Genomic DNA, 21,587 nt, shown 5'->3' with positions numbered 1-21,587 from the left:
GTTCAGAAGTGCCTTGTTCACAACTGTGCTGGTCTGTGAACTTCAGCTTCCTGCTTACATCATCAAGTAGAAGCAATATGATATTCCGGATACAGTATATGTTGAGATTCATTGCAGTTTAACTCATCATATAATTTCATATGAAAATCATTATTTGAGCATGTAGAAACAGTTGAAGTGTAAGAACCTCCACATCAGTAGAAATACTACAAGGATGAGTGTCTCACATCTGTTTCAATGGCTAGTGGATAGGGTGACAGTTTATGAATGTAAAGGATGAGCATTTGAATCTAACTGGAGTCAGTTGTCTTTTCTTTATTTTTTATTTAGACATGTGCAGGTAATACTTTAAAGCTTAATTCACTACAAATTGTGCAGTTGTTGGCTTTTCTGGGTTACACATTCTTTCAAAAGATTTATTTTTATAATAGGCTAATCATTAAACAAACAGACAAATGGTCATAAGAAAGGTATTGAAAATGGATGTAAGAAGTTTTAGCATATTGCAGCCCCGTCAGCAACTCTGATAGACTAATATTTTGAGGAATCAGCCTCAGTTGCACAAATTTTCTGGTCTTTACCAGGTTTTGGCTAAATTAATCTAGCCTTCTTCAGAAGCATAAAATTACTGTAACATGCCAGAGTAAGGCACAGTCAACATTAAAATTAAAACCTATAGTACCATGGTACCATGTCAAATAAAACTAGTTACCTGAAGTCCAGCCCCGGCATCCCTTCACCACATGGTCAGTTGGCAGCGGCAACTAATGTTGGCACTGACAATTCTGGTACCACGGTACCAAGGTACTATAGGTTTTAATTTTAATCTTGACTGTGCCTTATTCTGGCATGTTATAGTAATTTTATGCTTCTGAAGAAGGCTAGATTAATTTAGCTGAAACCTGGTAAAGACCAGAAAATTTGTGCACCAGTTTAATTCTTGAACAACTGTCCAATAAAAAATGATTTTCATACAGCAGAAGTGGTTTCCTAATTTCCACGATACATATTCATAGCTGTTATTGACTTCACTGTATAGTCTCTTGCACAACTGCAAAGGTGAGTGATGTGGGTATTAGTGTCAGTGGCAGTTAGAAACAGCGGAAACTGCTAAAATTAAACAAAGCTCCAGGGCACAAAGGAAATCCCTGTCAGATCTATATACAGAATTTGCATCTTCTTTTAACAACAAAATAACAGATACCTCAAACAAAAAAATTTGCCCAGCAGTTGGAAGAGAGCACTGGTTGCACCTGTCTACAAGAAGAGTGGTTGAAGTGATCCACAAAACTATCATCCAATATCTTTGACTACCATCTGTCATAGAATCTTAGAATGTATTCCAAGCTGAAATGTAATGGCTGAACCATCTTCTTTGTGTGGAGAATGAGTGTGTACCTAAACAAACTGTCAAGTACTGACCAATATGGAAAAGATGTTCAGAAATACAGAGAAAGAAGCGGACTGATGGACTAAAATATATCCATAGATCTAAACCATGATGGTGCTGGCAGTGGCAGCAGCGACAAGAACAATGGCAATGATGATGGTGGCTGCTGCTGCTGCTGCTGCTGCTACTGCTACTGCTACTCCTACTCCTACTCCTACTACTACTACTACTACTACTACTACTAAAACTATATGTTAACTTGTTTAATTATTTTAACATGTCCTTAGAATGTAAGAGAGTATTTTTGTAGGTCCTGTATGTCCCCAAGTATGACCCAGAGGGAGAACTAGCTCTCATATTTTTAAGAAGCAGTGGTCTCATTTTTGAAATATTGTAGTCTGGTTAATTAACTATTAAGTTTGGCAATATGTTGACCAGTTAAATTAATTGCCACTTTTGTCTCAAGGCTTTCTTTTCTGTACAGTGATACTAAAAAAAAAAATCGAATTTTGGCATGCAGACTTTCCAGGTAATAGCAACTTCTGCAGCACCTTCTGGCCATGAAATCTTGCAACTGTCTTTCAACTATATTAGACTGTTCAACCAGACACTTTTGTCTTTGTGTGGTTCGTGTTAGTTGTCAGGCTCATACTACAGTTTGTGCCCCTTATGTTGGGTCCAGTACGGTTGCTTAATTTGTCCATGTAAGGGTTCTCAAGCTTTAACCTTGAGTGTGTCTTGAAAGACTGCTGTCTCATCATGGCGTGAGACTGTTTTCTAAGTTAAATTACTAGAGTAATCAGTGTGGCCAAAGTCACAATGTGCAGCCATCACCTGTGGACATTGTAACCTGCCGGAGACCAGTTTTTCAGCTAAAATCTGCTGGCTGCAATCTGCCTAACCATGGAAGTTCTGGTCCCTGGTCCCTTTTCTGGTGGCAGTATACTTGGGTCTGACTTAATTTTGTTGTCGTCTTTGACATTCCAAATACTGTCAAGAGAATTACATTGAAAGAGTCATTATTTAATGATTTTACACCTCTCAGTAATATCTGTATACACCTTAGCATTAGCACAGGATCTGTGTTTCACTTATTACACGTGGCTTATATTGCATCTTAATCTTACAGGTGCAAGAGCCATCAAATGCTACGTCTTCAGATGTCAGTCAGTCTCGTGATTGCAATGAGATTTCAACAGCAGCTATTTTATTAGCTGATATATTGCCAGCTCTTTTTGTCAAACTGATTGCACCATTTCTTCCATTCTATGTTCAGTAAGTATATTGTGTTATTTCTTTCCAAGATACTTAAAAGTTAACTTTTGCAGTCTCTGAATTCTTGTCATAATACTAGAATTTAATGGAGTTAATCAGAATTCAGCAGACTGACACCTCATGGAATACGTTTGATGTTCACTGAGCAGTGGTCGGATTAAGTACATGTAAGTCAGCAGACAGACAGTAACATTACTGGGACAAAAAATTACTGGAGTGAGGTAAATTTCCAAATGAGACAAGTGTTCTTGAAACTTGTCACATTGTAATAAATGTCCAAGTAGTTATGGAAAATGTAGCTACAAAATACACTCCTGGAAATGGAAAAAAGAACACATTGACACCGGTGTGTCAGACCCACCATACTTGCTCCGGACACTGCGAGAGGGCTGTACAAGCAATGATCACACGCACGGCACAGCGGACACACCAGGAACCGCGGTGTTGGCCGTCGAATGGCGCTAGCTGCGCAGCATTTGTGCACCGCCGCCGTCAGTGTCAGCCAGTTTGCCGTGGCATACGGAGCTCCATCGCAGTCTTTAACACTGGTAGCATGCCGCGACAGTGTGGACGTGAACCGTATGTGCAGTTGACGGACTTTGAGCGAGGGCGTATAGTGGGCATGCGGGAGGCCGGATGGACGTACCGCCGAATTGCTCAACACGTGGGGCTTGAGGTCTCCACAGTACATCGATGTTGTCGCCAGTGGTCGGCGGAAGGTGCACGTGCCCGTCGACCTGGAACCGGACCGCAGCGACGCACGGATGCACGCCAAGACCGTAGGATCCTACGCAGTGCCGTAGGGGACCGCACCGCCACTTCCCAGCAAATTAGGGACACTGTTGCTCCTGGGGTATCGGCGAGGACCATTCGCAACCGTCTCCATGAAGCTGGGCTACGGTCCCGCACACCGTTAGGCCGTCTTCCGCTCACGCCCCAACATCGTGCAGCCCGGCTCCAGTGGTGTCGCGACAGGCGTGAATGGAGGGACGAATGGAGACGTGTTGTCTTCAGCGATGAGAGTCGCTTCTGCCTTGGTGCCAATGATGGTCGTATGCGTGTTTGGCGCCGTGCAGGTGAGCGCCCCAATCAGGACTGCATACGACCGAGGCACACAGGGCCAACACCCGGCATCATGGTGTGGGGAGCGATCTCCTACACTGGCCGTACACCACTGGTGATCGTCGAGGGGACACTGAATAGTGCACGGTACATCCAAACCGTCATCGAACCCATCGTTCTACCATTCCTAGACCGGCAAGGGAACTTGCTGTTCCAACAGGACAATGCACGTCCGCATGTATCCCGTGCCACCCAACGTGCTCTAGAAGGTGTAAGTCAACTACCCTGGCCAGCAAGATCTCCGGATCTGTCCCCCATTGAGCATGTTTGGGACTGGATGAAGCGTCGTCTCACGCGGTCTGCACGTCCAGCACGAACGCTGGTCCAACTGAGGCGCCAGGTGGAAATGGCATGGCAAGCCGTTCCACAGGACTACATCCAGCATCTCTACGATCGTCTCCATGGGAGAATAGCAGCCTGCATTGCTGCGAAAGGTGGATATACACTGTACTAGTGCCGACATTGTGCATGCTCTGTTGCCTGTGTCTATGTGCCTGTGGTTCTGTCAGTGTGATCATGTGATGTATCTGACCCCAGGAATGTGTCAATAAAGTTTCCCCTTCCTGGGACAATGAATTCACGGTGTTCTTATTTCAATTTCCAGGAGTGTATATTCATAAACAGTGTGGCTGTAGACCCAAATAGTATTAAATAAAGTAAGTAAACTATGCTACTCCCTTTCTCTCTTTTTTACACCGATTTGTTTGCAAGTCCTCTTCATCTTACTGTAGCCCTAATTGAATCACTCTTTTTGTATGATATTTTCTTTAGTTGATTTTATTTTTCATTCACACTATTCATTCTTTTCTTACACAGTTTCAGTACTGTTCAGTGCCAAATGTGACTTTATGAACAGACAGTCTGCAGAGAATGTCTAAGCAGTATGTTGGGATAATATCTTCTTTCATGGATTCCATCCATGCAGGTTTTGGACCTTTATGACTAATTGTGACATGTGCTTCAAGGTGTTGATGAGACCCAGCAAGCAAAGTTTTTCCATCAAATTGCAAAAGGAAACTTTTATCCTCACATGAAGTGTGCGGTGAAATAAACCTTTCCCACTGATTAAAACTGTGTGATAGTAGTGCTTGAATATGGATTGTTGCCTTCAGTGAACAGTTCTCAAATGAAGGAGTGTGTGCCATGGAAATCAGAGATGTGGCACACAATTTTAATCTATGATGAAAATTCAGTTTTTGACATTTTTGTCCTGAAAAGAGATCTCTATTAAACCCTTTCTTTTAGGCACCAAAGAATCCTTAGCCTTGGACCTAAGCACTCTAGAGAGGACACAGTGATATCTACATCTACATTTATACTCCGCAAGCCACCCAACGGTGTGTGGCGGAGGGCACTTTACGTGCCACTGTCATTACCTCCCTTTCCTGTTCCAGTCGTGTATGGTTTGCGGGAAGAACGACTGTCTGAAAGCCTCCGTGTGCGCTTGAATCTCTCTAATTTTACATTCGTGGTCTCCTTGGGAGGTATAAGTAGGGGGAAGCAATATATTCGATACCTCATCCAGAAACGCACCCTCTCGAAACCTGGCGAGCAAGCTACAACGCGATGCAGAGCGCCTCTCTTGCAGAGTGTGCTACTTGAGTTTGCTAAACATCTCTGTAACCCTATCACGGGTACCAAATATCCCTGTGACGAAACGTGCCGCTCTTCTTTGGATCTTCTCTATCTCCTCCGTCAACCCGATCTGGTACGGATCCCACTGATGAGCAGTACTCAAGTATAGGTCGAACGAGTGTTTTGTAAGCTACCTCCTTTGTTGATGGACTACATTTTCTAAGGACTCTCCCAATGAATCTCAACCTGGTACCCGCCTTACCAACAATTAATTTTATGTGATCATTCCACTTCAAATCTTTCCGCACGCATACTCCCAGATATTTTACAGAAGTAACTGCTACCAGTGTTTGTTCCGCTATCATATAATCATACAATAAAGTATCCTTCTTTCATGTATTCGCAATACATTACATTTATCTATGTTAAGGGTCAGTTGCCACTCCCTGCACCAAGTGCCTATCCGCTGCAGATCTTCCTGCATTTCGCTACAATTTTCTAATGCTGCAACTTCTCTGTATACTACAGCAGCATCCGCGAAAAGCCGCATGGAACTTCCGACGCTATCTACTAGGTCATTTATATATATTGTGAAAAGCAATGGTCCCATAACACTCCCCTGTGGCACGCCAGAGGTTACATTAATGTCTGTAGACGTCTCTCCATTGATAACAACATGCTGTGTTCTGTTTGATAAAAACTCTTCAATCCAGCCACACAGCTGGTCTGATATTCCGTAGGCTCTTACTTTGTTTATCAGGTGACAGTGTGGAACTGTATCGAATGCCTTCCAGAATTCAAGGAAAATAGCATCTGCCTGGGAGCCTGTATCTATTTTCTGGGTCTCATGAACAAATAAAACAAGTTGGGTCTCACACGATCGCTGTTTCCGGAATCCATGTTGATTCCTACAGAGTAGATTCTGGGTTTCCAAAAACGACATGATACGCGAGCAAAAAACATGTTCTAAAACTCTACAACATATTGACATCAGAGACATAGGTCTATAGTTTTGCGCATCTGCTCGACGACCCTTCTTGAAGACTGGGACTACCTGTGCTCTTTTCCAATCATTTGGAACCTTCCGTTCCTCTAGAGACTTGCGGTACACGGCTGTTAGAAGGGGGGCAAGTTATTTCGCGTACTCTGTGTAGAATCGAATTGGTATCCCATCAGTTCCAGTGGACTTTCCTCTGTTGAGTGATTCCAGTTGCTTTTCTATTCCTTGGACACTTATTTCGATGTCAGCCATTTTTTTAATTTGTGCGAGGATTTAGAGAAGGAACTGCCATGCGGTCTTCCTCTGTTTCAATGCCATCATCATCCCGGAGTGTCTGGATATGCTGTTTCGAGCCACTTACTGATTTAACGTAAGACCAGAACTTCCTAGGATTTCCTGTCAAGTCGGTACATAGAATTTTACTTTCTAATTTACTGAACGCTTCACGCATAGCTCTCCTTACACTGACTTTGACATCCGTTAGCTTCTGTTTGTCTGAGAGGTTTTGGCTGCGTTTAAACTTGGAGTGAAGCTCTCTTTGCTTTCGCAGTAGTTTCCTAACTCTGTTGTTGAACCACGGTGGGTTCTTGCCGTCCCTCACAGTTTTACTCGGCATGTACCGTCTAAAACGCATTTTACGATTGCCTTGAACTTTTTCCATAAACACTCAACATTGTCAGTGTCGGAACAGAAATTTTCGTTTTGATCTGTTAGGTAGTCTGAAATCTGCCTTCTATTACTCTTGCTAAACAGATAAACCTTCCTCTCTTTTTTTATATTCCTATTAACTTCCATATTCAGGGATGCTGCAACGGCCTTATGATCACTGATTCCCTGTTCTACACTTACAGAATCGAAAAGTTCGGGTCTGTTTGTTATCAGTAGATCCAAGATGTTATCTCCACGAGTCAGTTCTCTGTTTAATTGCTCAAGGTAATTTTCGGACAGTGCACTCAGTATAATGTCACTCGATGCTCTGTCCCTACCACCCGTCCTAAACATCTGAATGTTCCAGTGTATATCTGGTAAATTGGAATCTCCACCTAACATGCTGAGAAAATTTATGTGAAATGTATTCCAAATTTTCTCTCAGTTGTTCTGCCACTAATGCTGCTGAGTCGGGAGGTCGGTAAAAGGAGCCAACTATTAACCTAGCTTGGTTGTTGAGTGTAACCTTCACCCATAATAATTCACAGGAACTATCCACTTCTACCTCACTACAGGATAAACTACTATTAACAGCAACAAACACGCCACCACCTGTTGCATGCAATCAGTCCTTTCTAAACACTGTCTGCGCCTTTGTAAAAATTTCGGCAGAATTTATCTCTGGCTTCAGCCAGCTTTCTGTACCTATAACGATTTCAGCTTCGGTGCTTTCTATCAGCGCTTGAAGTTCCGGTACTTTACCAATGCAGCTTCGACAGTTTACAATTACAATACCGATTGCTGCTTGGTCCCCGCATGTCCTGACTTTGCCCCGCACCTTTTGAGGCTGTTGCCCTTTCTGTACTTGCCCGAGGCCATCTAACCTAAAAAACCGCCCAGTCCACGCCACACGACCCCTGCTACCCGTGTAGCCACTTGCTGCGGGTAGTGGACTCCTGACCTTTCCAGCGGAACCCGAAACCCCACCACCCTATGGCGCAAGTCGAGGAATCTACAGCCCACATGGTCGCAGAACCGTCTCAGCCTCAGATTCAGACCCTCCACTCGGCTCTGTACCAAAGGTCCGCAGTCAGTCCTGTCGACGATGCTGCAGATGGTGAGCTCTGCTTTCATCCTGCTAGCAAGACTGGCAGTCTTCACCAAATCAGATAGCCGCCGGAAGCCAGAGAGGATTTCCTCTGATCCATAGCAACACACATCATTGGTGCCGACATGAGCGACCACCTGCAGATGGGTGCACCGTGTACCCTTCATGGCATCCGGAAGGACCCTTTCCACATCTGGAATGACTCCCCCCGGTATGCACATGGAGTGCACATTGGTTTTCTTCCCCTCTCTTGCTGCCATATCCCTAAGAGGCCCCATTACGCGCCTGACGTTGGAGCTCCCAACTACCAGTAAGCCCACCCTCTGCGACCGCCCGGATCTTGCAGACTGAGGGGCAACCTCTGGAACAGGACATGCAGCCATGTCCGGCCGAAGATCGGTATCAGCCTGAGACAGAGCCTGAAACCGGTTCGTCAGACAAACTGGAGAGGCTTTCCGTTCAGCCCTCCGGAATGTCTTTCGCCCCCTGCCACACCTCGAGACGACCTCCCACTCTACCACATGTGAGGGATCAGCCTCAATGTGGGCAGTATCCCTGGCAGCCACAATCGTAGTCCGATCGGGGGATGCGTGGGACGAGCTGGCCATCCCCGACAAACCCCCATCCGGACCCCCACAGTGATGCCCGTTGGCAACAGCCTCAAGCTGTGTGACCGAAGCCAACACTGCCTGAAGCTGGGAGCGAAGGGATGCCAACTCAGCCTGCATCCGAACACAGCAGTTGCAGTCCCTATCCATGCTAAAAACTGTTGTGCAAATAACGTCTGAACTAATCTACAGAGAGCACAAACAATTCGACACAAAATTTAAACAGTTATTAAAATACAAGATTGCCTAATAGATGCAGTAATGCTGCTACTTGCGCACTGCTGACACACTGCTTGGCGGCGGAAGGAGTCTACGCGATTTTACACTATTCAGGTACTAAAACGCGATGCTACACTCTCAAATACTATATTACGCCCGCAATTTATGAATTAAACAATGCAAGTACCAAAAACACGCAAAGGAATTAAGAATTAAACTATGAAACAAATAAGTGAGCTAAGAATATACGACTTGCTGCTGCAGCTGCTTATCCAAAAGCGGCAGGGAGCACACTGGCTGTGACCAACCGACACTGGCCGTTCAAAACAAAAACAGAAGACAGACGACTACGCGATTTTACACTATTCAGGTACTAAAACGCGATGCTACACTCTCAAATACAATAATACGCCCGAAATTTATGAATTAAACAATGCAAGTACCAAAAACATGCAAAGGAATTAAGAATTAAACTGTGTAACAAATAAGTGAGCTAAGAGTATATGACTTGCTGCTGCCGCTGCTTATCCAATGGCGGCAGGGAGCACACTGTTGTAGTTTACTGTCTTTTGCTATGGTTTTCAAATAGCTATTTCTCAAGATGATGAAACTGTACATGTGTGTTCCAGAGGGTACATAGTATACCCCATTCATTAGGACCTTATCCTATTCCATTTCCAGATAGTGTACAGGAATATTAACAGCATATTCACCTTTATGTGAACCCAAATACATTAGCTTTGGTGCCACATATATAGTCCAAAACTTATCATTCACATCAACTTTTATTTCTTTTAATATGTGTAAAAGTACTGAAACTGTAGTGACACATTGATCTCCTGGGGCCATTGAAATTACCTTCCAGCTGTTTAGATCACATGAGGTCAATGTGTAAATGATTTATTTCATCTGAGTGCATTTGCCGTTAGCTCTGCATGGAGTGGAGTACATTAGTTGCAGATTGATTATGGATTTAGAAAATTGAATGGAGAGATACTCTGTTTCCTTGAGATGGGTAGTAAAATGGTATCAGCAAGTAGCAATAGGTATAGTGGGTAGTCAGCTGTAGCAAATGTTGTACACATTTGTGATTAACTTGGAAACAGAAACACATCTCTTATCCAATTAAAATGACACATTGTTTAACAGCAAACATGTTTCAGTATCAGTGACCTTGATATATCAGGGAATAGCCCACTGCCTGGAAGATGTAAGTGGATAGGGAAGATAGAGGTGCTGTAAGTGCATTAAGTTATTAGCCTTGAACCAGGGAGGTTATATACCATGAACAAAACTTCACACTTTTAAGTTTAAATGTCCAGCCTATAAGAAATAATGTTATTCATGTCAATTCTACAGTGTGCAATTAGAAAGAAGACACAGTTCAAAATATTTTTTCTGAATAACTTCATTTAATATTTTTTGTTTCTAATTCTTACGTTAAATCTCATTTGGAACAGTTATCACAAGTTAAGTGCTTTATAATCAGTCAATATAGTCTCAAATTTGTGGGCGGAGGGAGGGAGGGGGGGGGGGAGATAATAGGCATGTGTGAGATAGGGAATTGAGGCAGATGGAAGACAGGGACTAGCAAAGGTTGAGGCTAAGGACGTTATGGGAATGAAGGGTATGTTACAGGGAGAGAACCCAGCTGTAAACTTATGTTAGTGGGAATTATCCCGATGGCATGGGCTTTGAAATTTGTTGCAAGCCTGATAAATTGCAATGAGGCACAGACCATGTGATGTCACATTGGACCCGCAATTTTTCAGACCAAGTACAATTCCATGGCATACGAACATTGTAAACAAATTGACAGGGCTGTAAATATCAAATGTCATATCATTGTGACACCATGAGGACCAGTATGTGGAAAGTATATATGAATTCAGTATAGATTCACACAAGTTACTCACTGTCTTCCCCCCACCCTGCCCCCTCCCCAGCAAACACACACACACACACACACACACACACACACACACACACACACCTTAACTTGTATGAAAAAGTGCACTGCTTGTAAAATCTTAAAGCAATCCTATTCATTTGAATAAAGCCTTTCTTTCTTCATGTGTGACTAGAATATGTTGCGCATGTATGTAACATTCTCTGTCAAGCTAACAGACCTATGACAAATTATGCAACTCTTACATGAGGTTTTGTTGTTATTTTCTGTTACAAGACAGGCTGGGGATTTTCTCTGCCTGGGGACTGGGTGTTTGTGTTGTCCTCATCATCATCATCATCATCATCATCACCACCACCACCACCACCACCACCACCACCACCACCACTTATGACAGTGGCTAGATTGGATTGTGTAAAAATTGGGACTTTGTACAGGCGCTGATGACTGCACGGTTGAGTGCCCCACAAACCAAATATCATCATCATCATCATCATCATCATCATCATCATAATCTGTTACAAGAATCTGAGAGAAACAGCAAGAAGTGGTTGGACAGTAATTTTGTAAGTGGCTTCCTTGCAGGTGAATTATTGTTACTAAGCAGTTTTCAGCAAATCTCAGGTTGACAGCTATTTCATATTTCTTTATATAGCTATTTCATCATGAATCATGAAATAATTGGTTATCATAACTGTCTCAGATGACTTATTGATGATGAAGTAGTCAAATACTACAAGCCCCTAGAAACTATTATTATGTGCAGTAAATTACATTTACTTATATTGAGAGTCACCAGCCAGTTTTGCACTCATTCTGAATCTCTTTCTGAATTTAGCAAGAAATTTACACCAATACCACCTTTCTGAGTAAATAAAATTATAGAGACTTTGACAAAAATTACTCAGTTTGATATGCATCTACACAACATTATCTGTATTTCATTTTAGCCTGAAACATCATTGATTTATTGTCTAATGGTTCAAATAAAATTAGATGTTTGGAGATTGTCCTCTTCATGATTGTGAAAGCCATCAGTGCCATACTTACAGTAGTACTTGAGTGTTTTGCCACACCTGAGCTGAAATTGCATCACTTCCATGCAAATAAATTATCTATCGTTTCATCATTACATCACATTTTGTGGTTTCTGTTTAGATTTTTGACTAAAATCAGTTCTCTTTCACTCATGTTCCCTCCTACCCAACAAACATTATGGCCATGCATTACACTGCTTGTGAACAACCACCACTCAGTAAATCAGCTCCATTAGAGTCTCACCAGTGTTGATCCTCGAATTGCTAGTTTGCCTTCCTGACAGGGCACTGGATATTTGTCCTGCTATTGGGCAATTTCTATTAAGACTATATCCACAGTGATAAAATACGTGTGAAAAGAGTAAAATACCTTTAATTTTTATTGAAGTAGAGATCATGATACTACCAGTTGCCTACAGAAATGCCAGCCATTGTGGCCGAGCGGTTCTAGGCGCTTCAGTCTGGAACTGCGCGACCACTACGGTCGCAGGTTCGAATCCTGCCTCAGCCATGAATGTGTGTGTGATGTCCTTAGGTTAGTTAGGTTTAAATAGTTTTAAGTTCTAGGGGACTGATGACCTTAGATGTTAAGTCCCATAGTGCTCAGAGCCATTTGAACCATTTGAACCTACAGAAATTTGTTTTTTGCATTGAGGTGCTGAAATGTCCAGTTTAATGTGCTCCACACCCGTTTTATATGATTACTATTTATGTTCAGCAAACTGCAATAATATTAACACATCTTTGAGAAAAGGAATATTTCAGAAATTGTTTCTTTTACTGTACATAGTCACCTCACATTTATGGTACTGGAGAGTTATTAAAATCTCATGAAGAGTGTCAAAGCTCAAGTAGGTTCCATACTTAGGAAACTAATGTTGGGGGCAGATCACAGTTGTGCATTGCCATCCTAGTCATGGTTCTATTGGAGGTGGTTTGCTGTTGTACTCTTCTGATTTATTAAGGTTTAGTATGTGTCTGTGTTGTTTGGATGACAGTGATGAGTACTTGTACAGTGTAGTGTTGTTTGTGGGCTTATGGATGAAGGAAGGGAGAGGACGAAACTGCTGCCAGCACATAGCCTAGGTAGACTGCCAAGATTAGTACTCCCATTTGACAGTTGGATCACCATCCACAGCGTTGCGTGCCATCACTCAGTGAGCTATTGTGGAGAGATGTGGAACTAAACTCAGGGTATTGGTGCTAAGTTTGTTTCGCCATTTCTACTACTCTTGCCAGTCAAATGCTAGCAATGAAAATTTCTTCCACCACTAGGATTCAAACATGCTTCCTGGGTGCCACTGCATGAGTGGGCATTAGCAGCTGCGGCTACAGAGGAGGGGGGGGGGGGGGGGGGGAGAGTGAGTACAGAAACTATATACAGTAGATGTACACTTGTCACGGTAACATGAAATAACTGTAAATTGCTCTTCTGGGTGAAAGAAATACAACACACATTAATCACAGGGAGAGAATGAAATTAGTGATACACAAAGTTAATGGTGATATAAGCGATTAATGCAAGTATCAGACTGGTATTATCAAATCAAGAATAGAGTCTTGTTGCTAGGCAGCAGTTGCAGAAAGGGTGTAGGACAACAGACTTCTGAAATCTAGTGCCAAGCTTAGCCGTGACAGAGAACATAGGGGCCTTGTGCAGAGATTTTGATGGAGAGGATCAGATACGTATAGTAGGAGGAGCAAGGAACTGTCTAGCTACCAGTTGAGAGCATAGTATTAAATGTGACTTGGAGGAAATAAGAGCGGCACTAGCACACACCCATGTGGGGTTTGTGGACATTTAACAGCACTGTGACCTGCACTGGACAACATGGCTGTTACTCGTGTAAACATAGAGCTGAGTTGATTGCTTTTGACTGAAAGAAAGTGTCATATCTGTGCCATGTCTGTTGCTGCAATTGGAAGATAAGCATACATAAATCATGGTCTCTACTTGGATATGTGGGGGAAGCACAGATTAGCTGAGTATCATGCAGAAAGTGTAAGGGATGGGGCACAGGCCCACAAGGCAAAATGCCTGTGATTACTGGAGTCAGAGAGAGATGTTTTTTTAAGCTAGAGTCAGCTTACAGACAGAATGTTGAAAGAAATTAGTGCAGAAAAAATTAATTTGTTTAATTAGAACATTAGGCAGTTGAAAAACAAGATACATGAGCTTCTTATTTGTCTAGAAGATGTGAAAAATTCTGAAGTGATAAATGGTCCGTGCCTCCCGGAACACTATGTAACCACAGGGATGATGAAGCTAAATATCAGGGATTATAGACTAGCATCATTTTCTTGTAGAGTTAACATGGGAAAAGGAAGAGTTGCAACTTAAGTAAATTTGGACATAAAGTCAAAAGTATTGAAACAAATAGTTTTTGTGTAGATCAGAACCAAAAAGCATCTGCTTGTGATTTGTTGCTGCAAAATACTTATCTGGTAATTGCCAGTCTACAGATCCTGTCTAGGAAACTTTCAGCTATTTATCTAGATGCATTATTGAGTTACCTGTCAGACAAGAAGAAACAGTTAGTAGTTTGTGGAGATTTCAAGGTAGATTTCTTAAAAGATACCGACAGGAAAAAAAAGAACTGTAATCATTATTTGTTTCAGTAGATAATTTTCCAATTTGTGTGTGCAGCAAGATAGTAAGACATGGATTGTTAACATTTTTATAGACTGCTCAAGTTGAAACAATTAATGTGTACCCAGTTGTTAATGTACTATCTGATCATTACGCACATTTAGTGAAAGTAGGCAATATAGCACCTTACAGCCCTGAGGCAGGTTCATACAAAGCAGTGAGTCTTGTTAATGAGAACAGGATACAATGTTTTAAGAGTCAGTTAAAAGAGGTGGTGTCACTTTGGATCTGAGGAAATTCTCTCTGGATTCCAGCGGCTATCTGATTTGGTGAAGGCTGCCGGTCTTGCTTACGAGATGAAGGCAGAGCTCACCATCTGTAGCATCGTTGACAGAACCGACTGCGGACCTTTGGTGCAGAGCTGGGTGGAGGGTCTGAATCAGAGGCTCAGACGGTTTTGCGACCGTGTTGGCTGCATATTCCATGACTTGCGCCATAAGGTGGTGGGGTTTCGTGTTCCGCTGAATAGGTCAGGAGTTCACTACACTCAGCTGGTGGCTACACGGGTAGAGCAGGCTGTGTGGCGTGGACTGGGCGGTTTTTTTAGGTTAGAAGGCCTCGGGAAAGTACGGGGTGGGCTGCAATCTCAAAGGGTGCATGGCAAATACAGGACGTGCTTGGATCAAGGAACAGTCGGAATTGTAGTTGTAAATTGTTGTAGTTGTGCTGGGAAAGTCCCTGAGCTTCAAGCGCTAATAGAAAGCAGAGAAGCTGAAATCGTTATAGGTACAGAAAGTTGGCTAAAGCCTGAAATAAGTTCTGCAGAGATTTTTACGAAGTCTCAGACGGTGTTCAGGAAAGATAGATTAGGCAGAATTGGTGGTGGAGTGTTTGTGTCTGTCAGTAGTGGTTTATCTTGTAGTGAAGTCGAAGTAGATACTCCGTGCAAATTGGTATGGGTGGAGGTTATACTTAACAGCCGAACAAAGTTAATAATTGGCTCCTTCTACCGACCCCCAGACTCCGATGATATAGTTTCAGAACAGTTCAGAGAAAATTTGAGTCTCGTAACAAATAAATACCCCACTCATTCGATTATAGTTGGTGGGGACTTCAACCTTCCCTCGATATGTTGGCAAAAATATTTGTTCAAAACCGGCGGTAGGCAGAAAACATCTTCCGAGATTGTCCTAAATGCTTTCTCCGAAAATTATTTCGAGCAGTTAGTCCACGAACCCACGCAAATTGTAAATGGTTGTGAAAACACAATTGACCTCTTAGACATAAACAATTCAGAGCTAATTGAGAGCATCATGACTGATACAGGGATTAGTGATCACAAGGTGGCTGTAGCTAGGCTCAATACCATTTCTTCCAAATCCACCAGAAACAAACGCAAAATAATTTTATTTAAAAAAGTGGATAAAGTGTCACTAGAAGCCTTCCTAAGAGACAATCTCCATTCCTTCCGAACTGACTATGCAGATGTAGACAAGATGTGGCTCAAATTCAAAGATATAGTAGCAACAGCAATTGAGAGATGCATACCTCATAAATTGGTAAGAGATGGAACTGATCCCCCATGGTACACAAAACAGGTCCGAATGCTGTTGCAGAGGGAACGGAAAAAGCATGCGAAGTTCAGAAGAACGCAAAATCCCGAAGATTGGCTAAAATTTACAGACGCGCGAAATTTGGCATGGACTTCAATGCGAGATGCCTTTAATAGGTTCCACAACGAAACATTGTCTCAAAATTTGGTAGAAAATCTGAAGAAATTCTGGTCGTATGTAAAGTACACAAGCGGCAAGATGCAGTCAATACCTTCGCTGCGCAGCGCCGATGGTACTGTTACCGACGACTGTGCTGCTAAAGCGGAGTTATTGGACGCAGTTTTCTGAAATTCCTTCACCAGGGAAGACGAATGGATTATTCCAGAATTTGAAACACGAACAGCTGCTGGCATGAGTTTCTTGGAAGTAGATACCTTAGGGGTTGTGAAGCAACTCAAATCGCTTGATACGGGCAAGTCTTCAGGTCCAGATTGTATACCAATTAGGTTCCTTTCAGATTACGCTGATACAATAGCTCCCTACTTAGCAGTCATATACAACTGCTCGCTCACAGATAGATCTGTACCTACAGATTGGAAAATTGCGCAGGTCGCACCAGTGTTTAAGAAGGGTAGTAGGAGTAATCATCGAACTACAGACCTATATCACTGACGTCGGTTTGCTGTAGGGTTTTGGAGCATATACTGTATTCAAATATTATGAATCACCTCGAAGGGAACGATCTATTGATACGTAATCAGCATGGTTTCAGAAAACATCGTTCTTGTGCAACACAGTTAGCTCTTTATTCACATGAAGTAATGGCCGCTATCGACAGGGGATCTCAAGTTGATTACATATTTCTAGATTTCCGGAAAGCTTTTGACACCGTTCCTCACAAGCGACTTCTAATCAAGCTGCGGGCCTATGGGGTATCGTCTCAGTTGTGTGACTGGATTCGTGATTTCCTGTCAGGAAGGTCGCAGTTCGTAGTAATAGATGGCAAATCATCAAGTAAAACTGAAGTGATATCAGGTGTTCCCCAGGGAAGCGTCCTGGGACCTCTGCTGTTCCTGATCTATATAAATGACCTGGGTGACAATCTGAGTAGTTCTCTTAGGTTGTTCGCAGATGATGCTGTAATTTACCATCTAGTAAGGTCATCCGAAGACCAGTATCAGTTGCAAAGCGGTTTAGAAAAGATTACTGTATGGTGTGACAGGTGGCAGTTGACACTAAATAACAAAAAGTGTGAGGTGATCCACTTGAGTTCCAAAAGAAATCCGTTGGAATTCGATTACTCAATAAATAGCCCAATTCTCAAGGCTGTCAATTCATCTAAGTACCTGGGTGTTAAAATTACGAACAACTTCAGTTGGAAAGACCACATAGATAATATTGTGGGGAAGGCGAGCCAAAGGTTGCGTTTCATTGGCAGGACACTTAGAAGATGCAACAAGTCCACTAAAGAGACAGCTTACACTACTCTCGTTCGTCCTCTGTTAGAATATTGCTGCACGGTGTGGGATCCTTAGCAGGTGGGACTGACAGAGGACATCGAAAGGGTGCAAAAAAGGGCAGCTCATTTTGTATTATCACGTAATAGGGGAGAGGGTGTGGCAGATATGATACGCGAGTTGGGATGGGAGTCATTAAAGCAAAGACGTTTTTCGTCACAGCGAGATCTATTTACGAAATGTCAGTCACCAACTTTCTCTCCCGAATGCGAAAATATTTTGTTGAGCCCAACCTACATAGGTAGGAATGATCATCAAAATAAAATAAGAGAAATCAGTGCTCGAACAGAAAGGTTTAGGTGTTCGTTTTTCCCGCGTGCTGTTCGGGAGTGGAATGGTAGAGAGATAGTATGATTGTGGTTTGATGAACCCTCTGCCAAGCACTTAAATGTGAATTGCAGAGTAGTCATGTAGATGTAGATGTAGATGTATGAGGTATAGAAAGGATGTTTGGAAACTCCCATTACAAACCTCTAGGATTTGTAGAGGGGAGTGAGTACATGATATTTTGAATAGGAATCTATGTCCAGAAATGCACCGTTTCTGTTCTACAACAGTTTCAATTCAAATGTACAACGTGTCCACTCCTGCTGATGGAAAGAGAAAAGTCTCAGAGTTGCTTGTCCTTGTTTTCAGTAGGACAGACAGGATGATGTGTGCTATGTGGACTGCCCCTTGTGTATGCAAAGTTTAATTTATGAGATTCCTGTAGAGACGGAGGAAGCTGCTGCACCAGAAATTGAAGAGACCACAGGTGGGATGGAGAGTGTGTACCAGAAAATGCTTCATAGGTGCAGTGTTTGTAACAGTGTTGGTGGTTGCCACATCAAGCTGCTATTGTAATGCATCAATACTGTTTTGTCTGTACAGTATGCTTTTTGTTTCGGAATAATGTAAACATGTGTAAGTGTTAATACAAAAAAAATGAGTTTAAGTGTTAAATGGATGTTTTGTTATGTTTCCTTTTGAATTGTTAACTAATAATTGTACTGCATCATTCCTAATTCAATTCCTCAAGCAGACATGTATGAGTTAAACATCTGAATTGAAACCATTGTAGAATGGAAATGATACATTTCCGGAAATAGGTTCATTTTCAAAATATTATGTAGTTACTCCCCTCCACAAGTCCCAGAATTTTGAAACAGGAGTTTCCGAATACCCTGCATGGAAAGAGATACTAATGTCATATTCAGTTTATTCCATAATAAATTTGTGTCAATATATGAAAGTTGCTTTCTGAAAAAGTTATCCAGAAAATCCACTAGAAAAAGTAAGCTTTAGGTAACTAATGGAATTAAAGTGTCATGTAAGAGAAGGAGGAAAATTAATATATAAGATGAGATCTGAAATTACTTGCATACTACAAAAATACTGTAGTATTTTAAGGAAGGTCATTAAAATGTCAAGAAGTATGTATGTACTGACAGAAATTAATAATGCAGATTGTAAGATTAAAACCACATGGAATATTGTCGAACAGGAGGTAGGACAGCCAGTTATTGTACAAGATACCTTAACAGTGAAACTAAATGATAGTATTTTGACTGATAATTCACAATATGTGAATGCTTTTAGGAATCACTTTCTAAATGTATCAGCAAAAATAGGATTAAATGCTTCAGTTGAAGAAGCAAGAGACTATATTAAAAATGTCATTCATCATTGCAGAAAACTATAACCAACTTGAAGTAGCACCAACATTCTTCACTTAAATTAATAGAATTATAAAAATTCAAAAGAAATAAAAATAAAAAAATGTGTCTCATATGGTGTTGATGAAATTTCAATATATGTAATGCATCACTTGTGTGAGACAGTTTAAAGTATCCAGCTATTAAACTTCTTCAAAAGAAAGGTGACAAAAAAGACTTAATAATTATCATCCAATTTCCTTACTGACATATTTTTCTAGACTATTCAAAAAAGTAATGTACTGAAGAGTATTCACACATTTAAGTAGAAACAATATATTTAGCATGTCACAGTTTGAATTCCAGATGGGTTGGCTGACTGAGAATGCTATTTATACATTCACTTACAAAATATTATAAGGCTTAAATATTAAAATATTACCAGTTTTTATTTTTTGTGAGCTTTCCAAAGAATATGATTGTGTAGATCATATATTCATGTTTTATGGAATCAATGGCCTTACACACAACTGGTTTGAATCAAACTTAACAAACAGAATGCAGAAAGTTGTGCTGAATAATCCAAACTATGATGGAACAGTAGAAAAGTTTAGTGACTTGGGGAGCAATTTGAAAGGGAGTCTCACAGAATTCAACTTTGAGTCCACTCCTATTCCTCACATCTGTAAATGACCTGTGATGTCCATACCTGCAACACTAGAGGAAAAATGACCTTCATTACCCATTGTTAAAGCTGTCAGTGGCTCAGAGAGTAGTTTAATATGCGGCAATAAAAAGCTTGGATCATTTGTGCAATACCATAAAATATCTGACAGGTAGCAAAGCAAATTTTAAATCTAACCTAAAGTCATTTCTTCTGGACAACTCCATCTATTCCATATAAGAATTTCTATTTAAAAGCTGGTAGCCTGGAAAAAGACCTAGTTCTTAAGTGTAGTTGTATGAGTAGCACTAAAAAATAATGTGTTCATATATGTTAACACTGATCATGTGTATTTGTTCTACATCATTTCAATAAAAGTATTGTTTAAGTAATATATGGAATGTATAACTAACTAACTCACTTATTGACTAGCTACCATAAAATCAGTACTATGAGGCACTGCTGGTAGTCGAGAGTCCATACACACCATGGCATCAAATAAATAGTATTGTTGCTTATATTGGTCAGTTTGTTGATTCCATGTCCATAACATCATTTGCAAAACCAGCCACTTACGGATTACTAGACACCACAATGGCTGAAAATTGATAACAAAAATGAACAGATTAGTCATTAATACTTCTCACACTATTAACGAAACACAATTAAATTAACTAAAAAAAATTAAACATGCAATTCTTTCATACAACATCTACATCTACATCTACATCTATACTCCGCGAGCCACCTTACGGTGTGTGGCGGAGGGTACTTATTGTACCACTATCTGATCCCCCCTTCCCTGTTCCATTCACGAATTGTGCGTGGGAAGAACGACTGCTTGTAAGTCTCCGTATTTGCTCTAATTTCTCGGATCTTTTCGTTGTGATCATTACGCGAGATATATGTGGGCGGTAGTAATATGTTGCCCATCTCTTCCCGGAATGTGCTCTCTCGTAATTTCGATAATAAACCTCTCCGTATTGCGTAACGCCTTTCTTGAAGTGTCCGCCACTGGAGCTTGTTCAGCATCTCCGTAACGCTCTCGCGCTGACTAAATGTCCCCATGACGAATCGCGCTGCTTTTCGCTGGATCATGTCTATCTCTTCTATTAATCCAACCTGGTAAGGGTCCCATACTGATGAGCAATACTCAAGAATCGGACGAACAAGCGTTTTGTAAGCTACTTCTTTCGTCGATGAGTCACATTTTCTTAGAATTCTTCCTATGAATCTCAACCTGGCGCCTGCTTTTCCCACTATTTGTTTTATGTGATCATTCCACTTCAGATCGCTCCGGATAGTAACTCCTAAGTATTTTACGGTCGTTACCGCTTCCAATGATTTACCACCTATGGCATAATCGTACTGGAATGGATTTCTGCCCCTATGTATGCGCATTATATTACATTTATCTACGTTTAGGGAAAGCTGCCAGCTGTCGCACCATGCATTAATCCTCTGCAGGTCTTCCTGGAGTACGTACGAGTCTTCTGATGTTGCTACTTTCTTGTAGACAACCGTGTCATCTGCAAATAGCCTCACGGAGCTACCGATGTTGTCAACTAAGTCATTTATGTATATTGTAAACAATAAAGGTCCTATCACGCTTCCTTGCGGTACTCCCGATATTACCTCTACATCTGCAGATTTTGAACCGTTAAGAATGACATGCTGTGTTCTTTCTTCTAGGAAATCCTGAATCCAATCACAAACCTGGTCCGATATTCCGTAAGCT

At 41.5% G+C, this 21,587-nt stretch overlaps 1 protein-coding gene across 15 annotated transcripts in view; it reads left to right on the top strand.

Annotated features, from left to right (window-relative positions):
- Window positions 1–21,587, top strand: part of LOC126184838 (battenin) — a 236,288-nt gene that overhangs the window by 174,748 nt on the left and 39,953 nt on the right. For all 15 annotated transcript variants that reach the window (XM_049927431.1, XM_049927430.1, XM_049927445.1 and 12 more), the window contains one exon: window positions 2,520–2,665. In XM_049927431.1, the coding sequence (XP_049783388.1) occupies window positions 2,520–2,665 (146 nt within the window). The remainder of the gene's footprint in view (window positions 1–2,519; window positions 2,666–21,587) is intronic.

Source organism: Schistocerca cancellata, chromosome 4, assembly GCF_023864275.1.
Source record: "Schistocerca cancellata isolate TAMUIC-IGC-003103 chromosome 4, iqSchCanc2.1, whole genome shotgun sequence".
NCBI lineage: Eukaryota > Metazoa > Arthropoda > Insecta > Orthoptera > Acrididae > Schistocerca > Schistocerca cancellata.
Note: the sequence above shows the minus strand (reverse complement) of the source record. Positions and strands in the feature narration are given on the sequence as shown.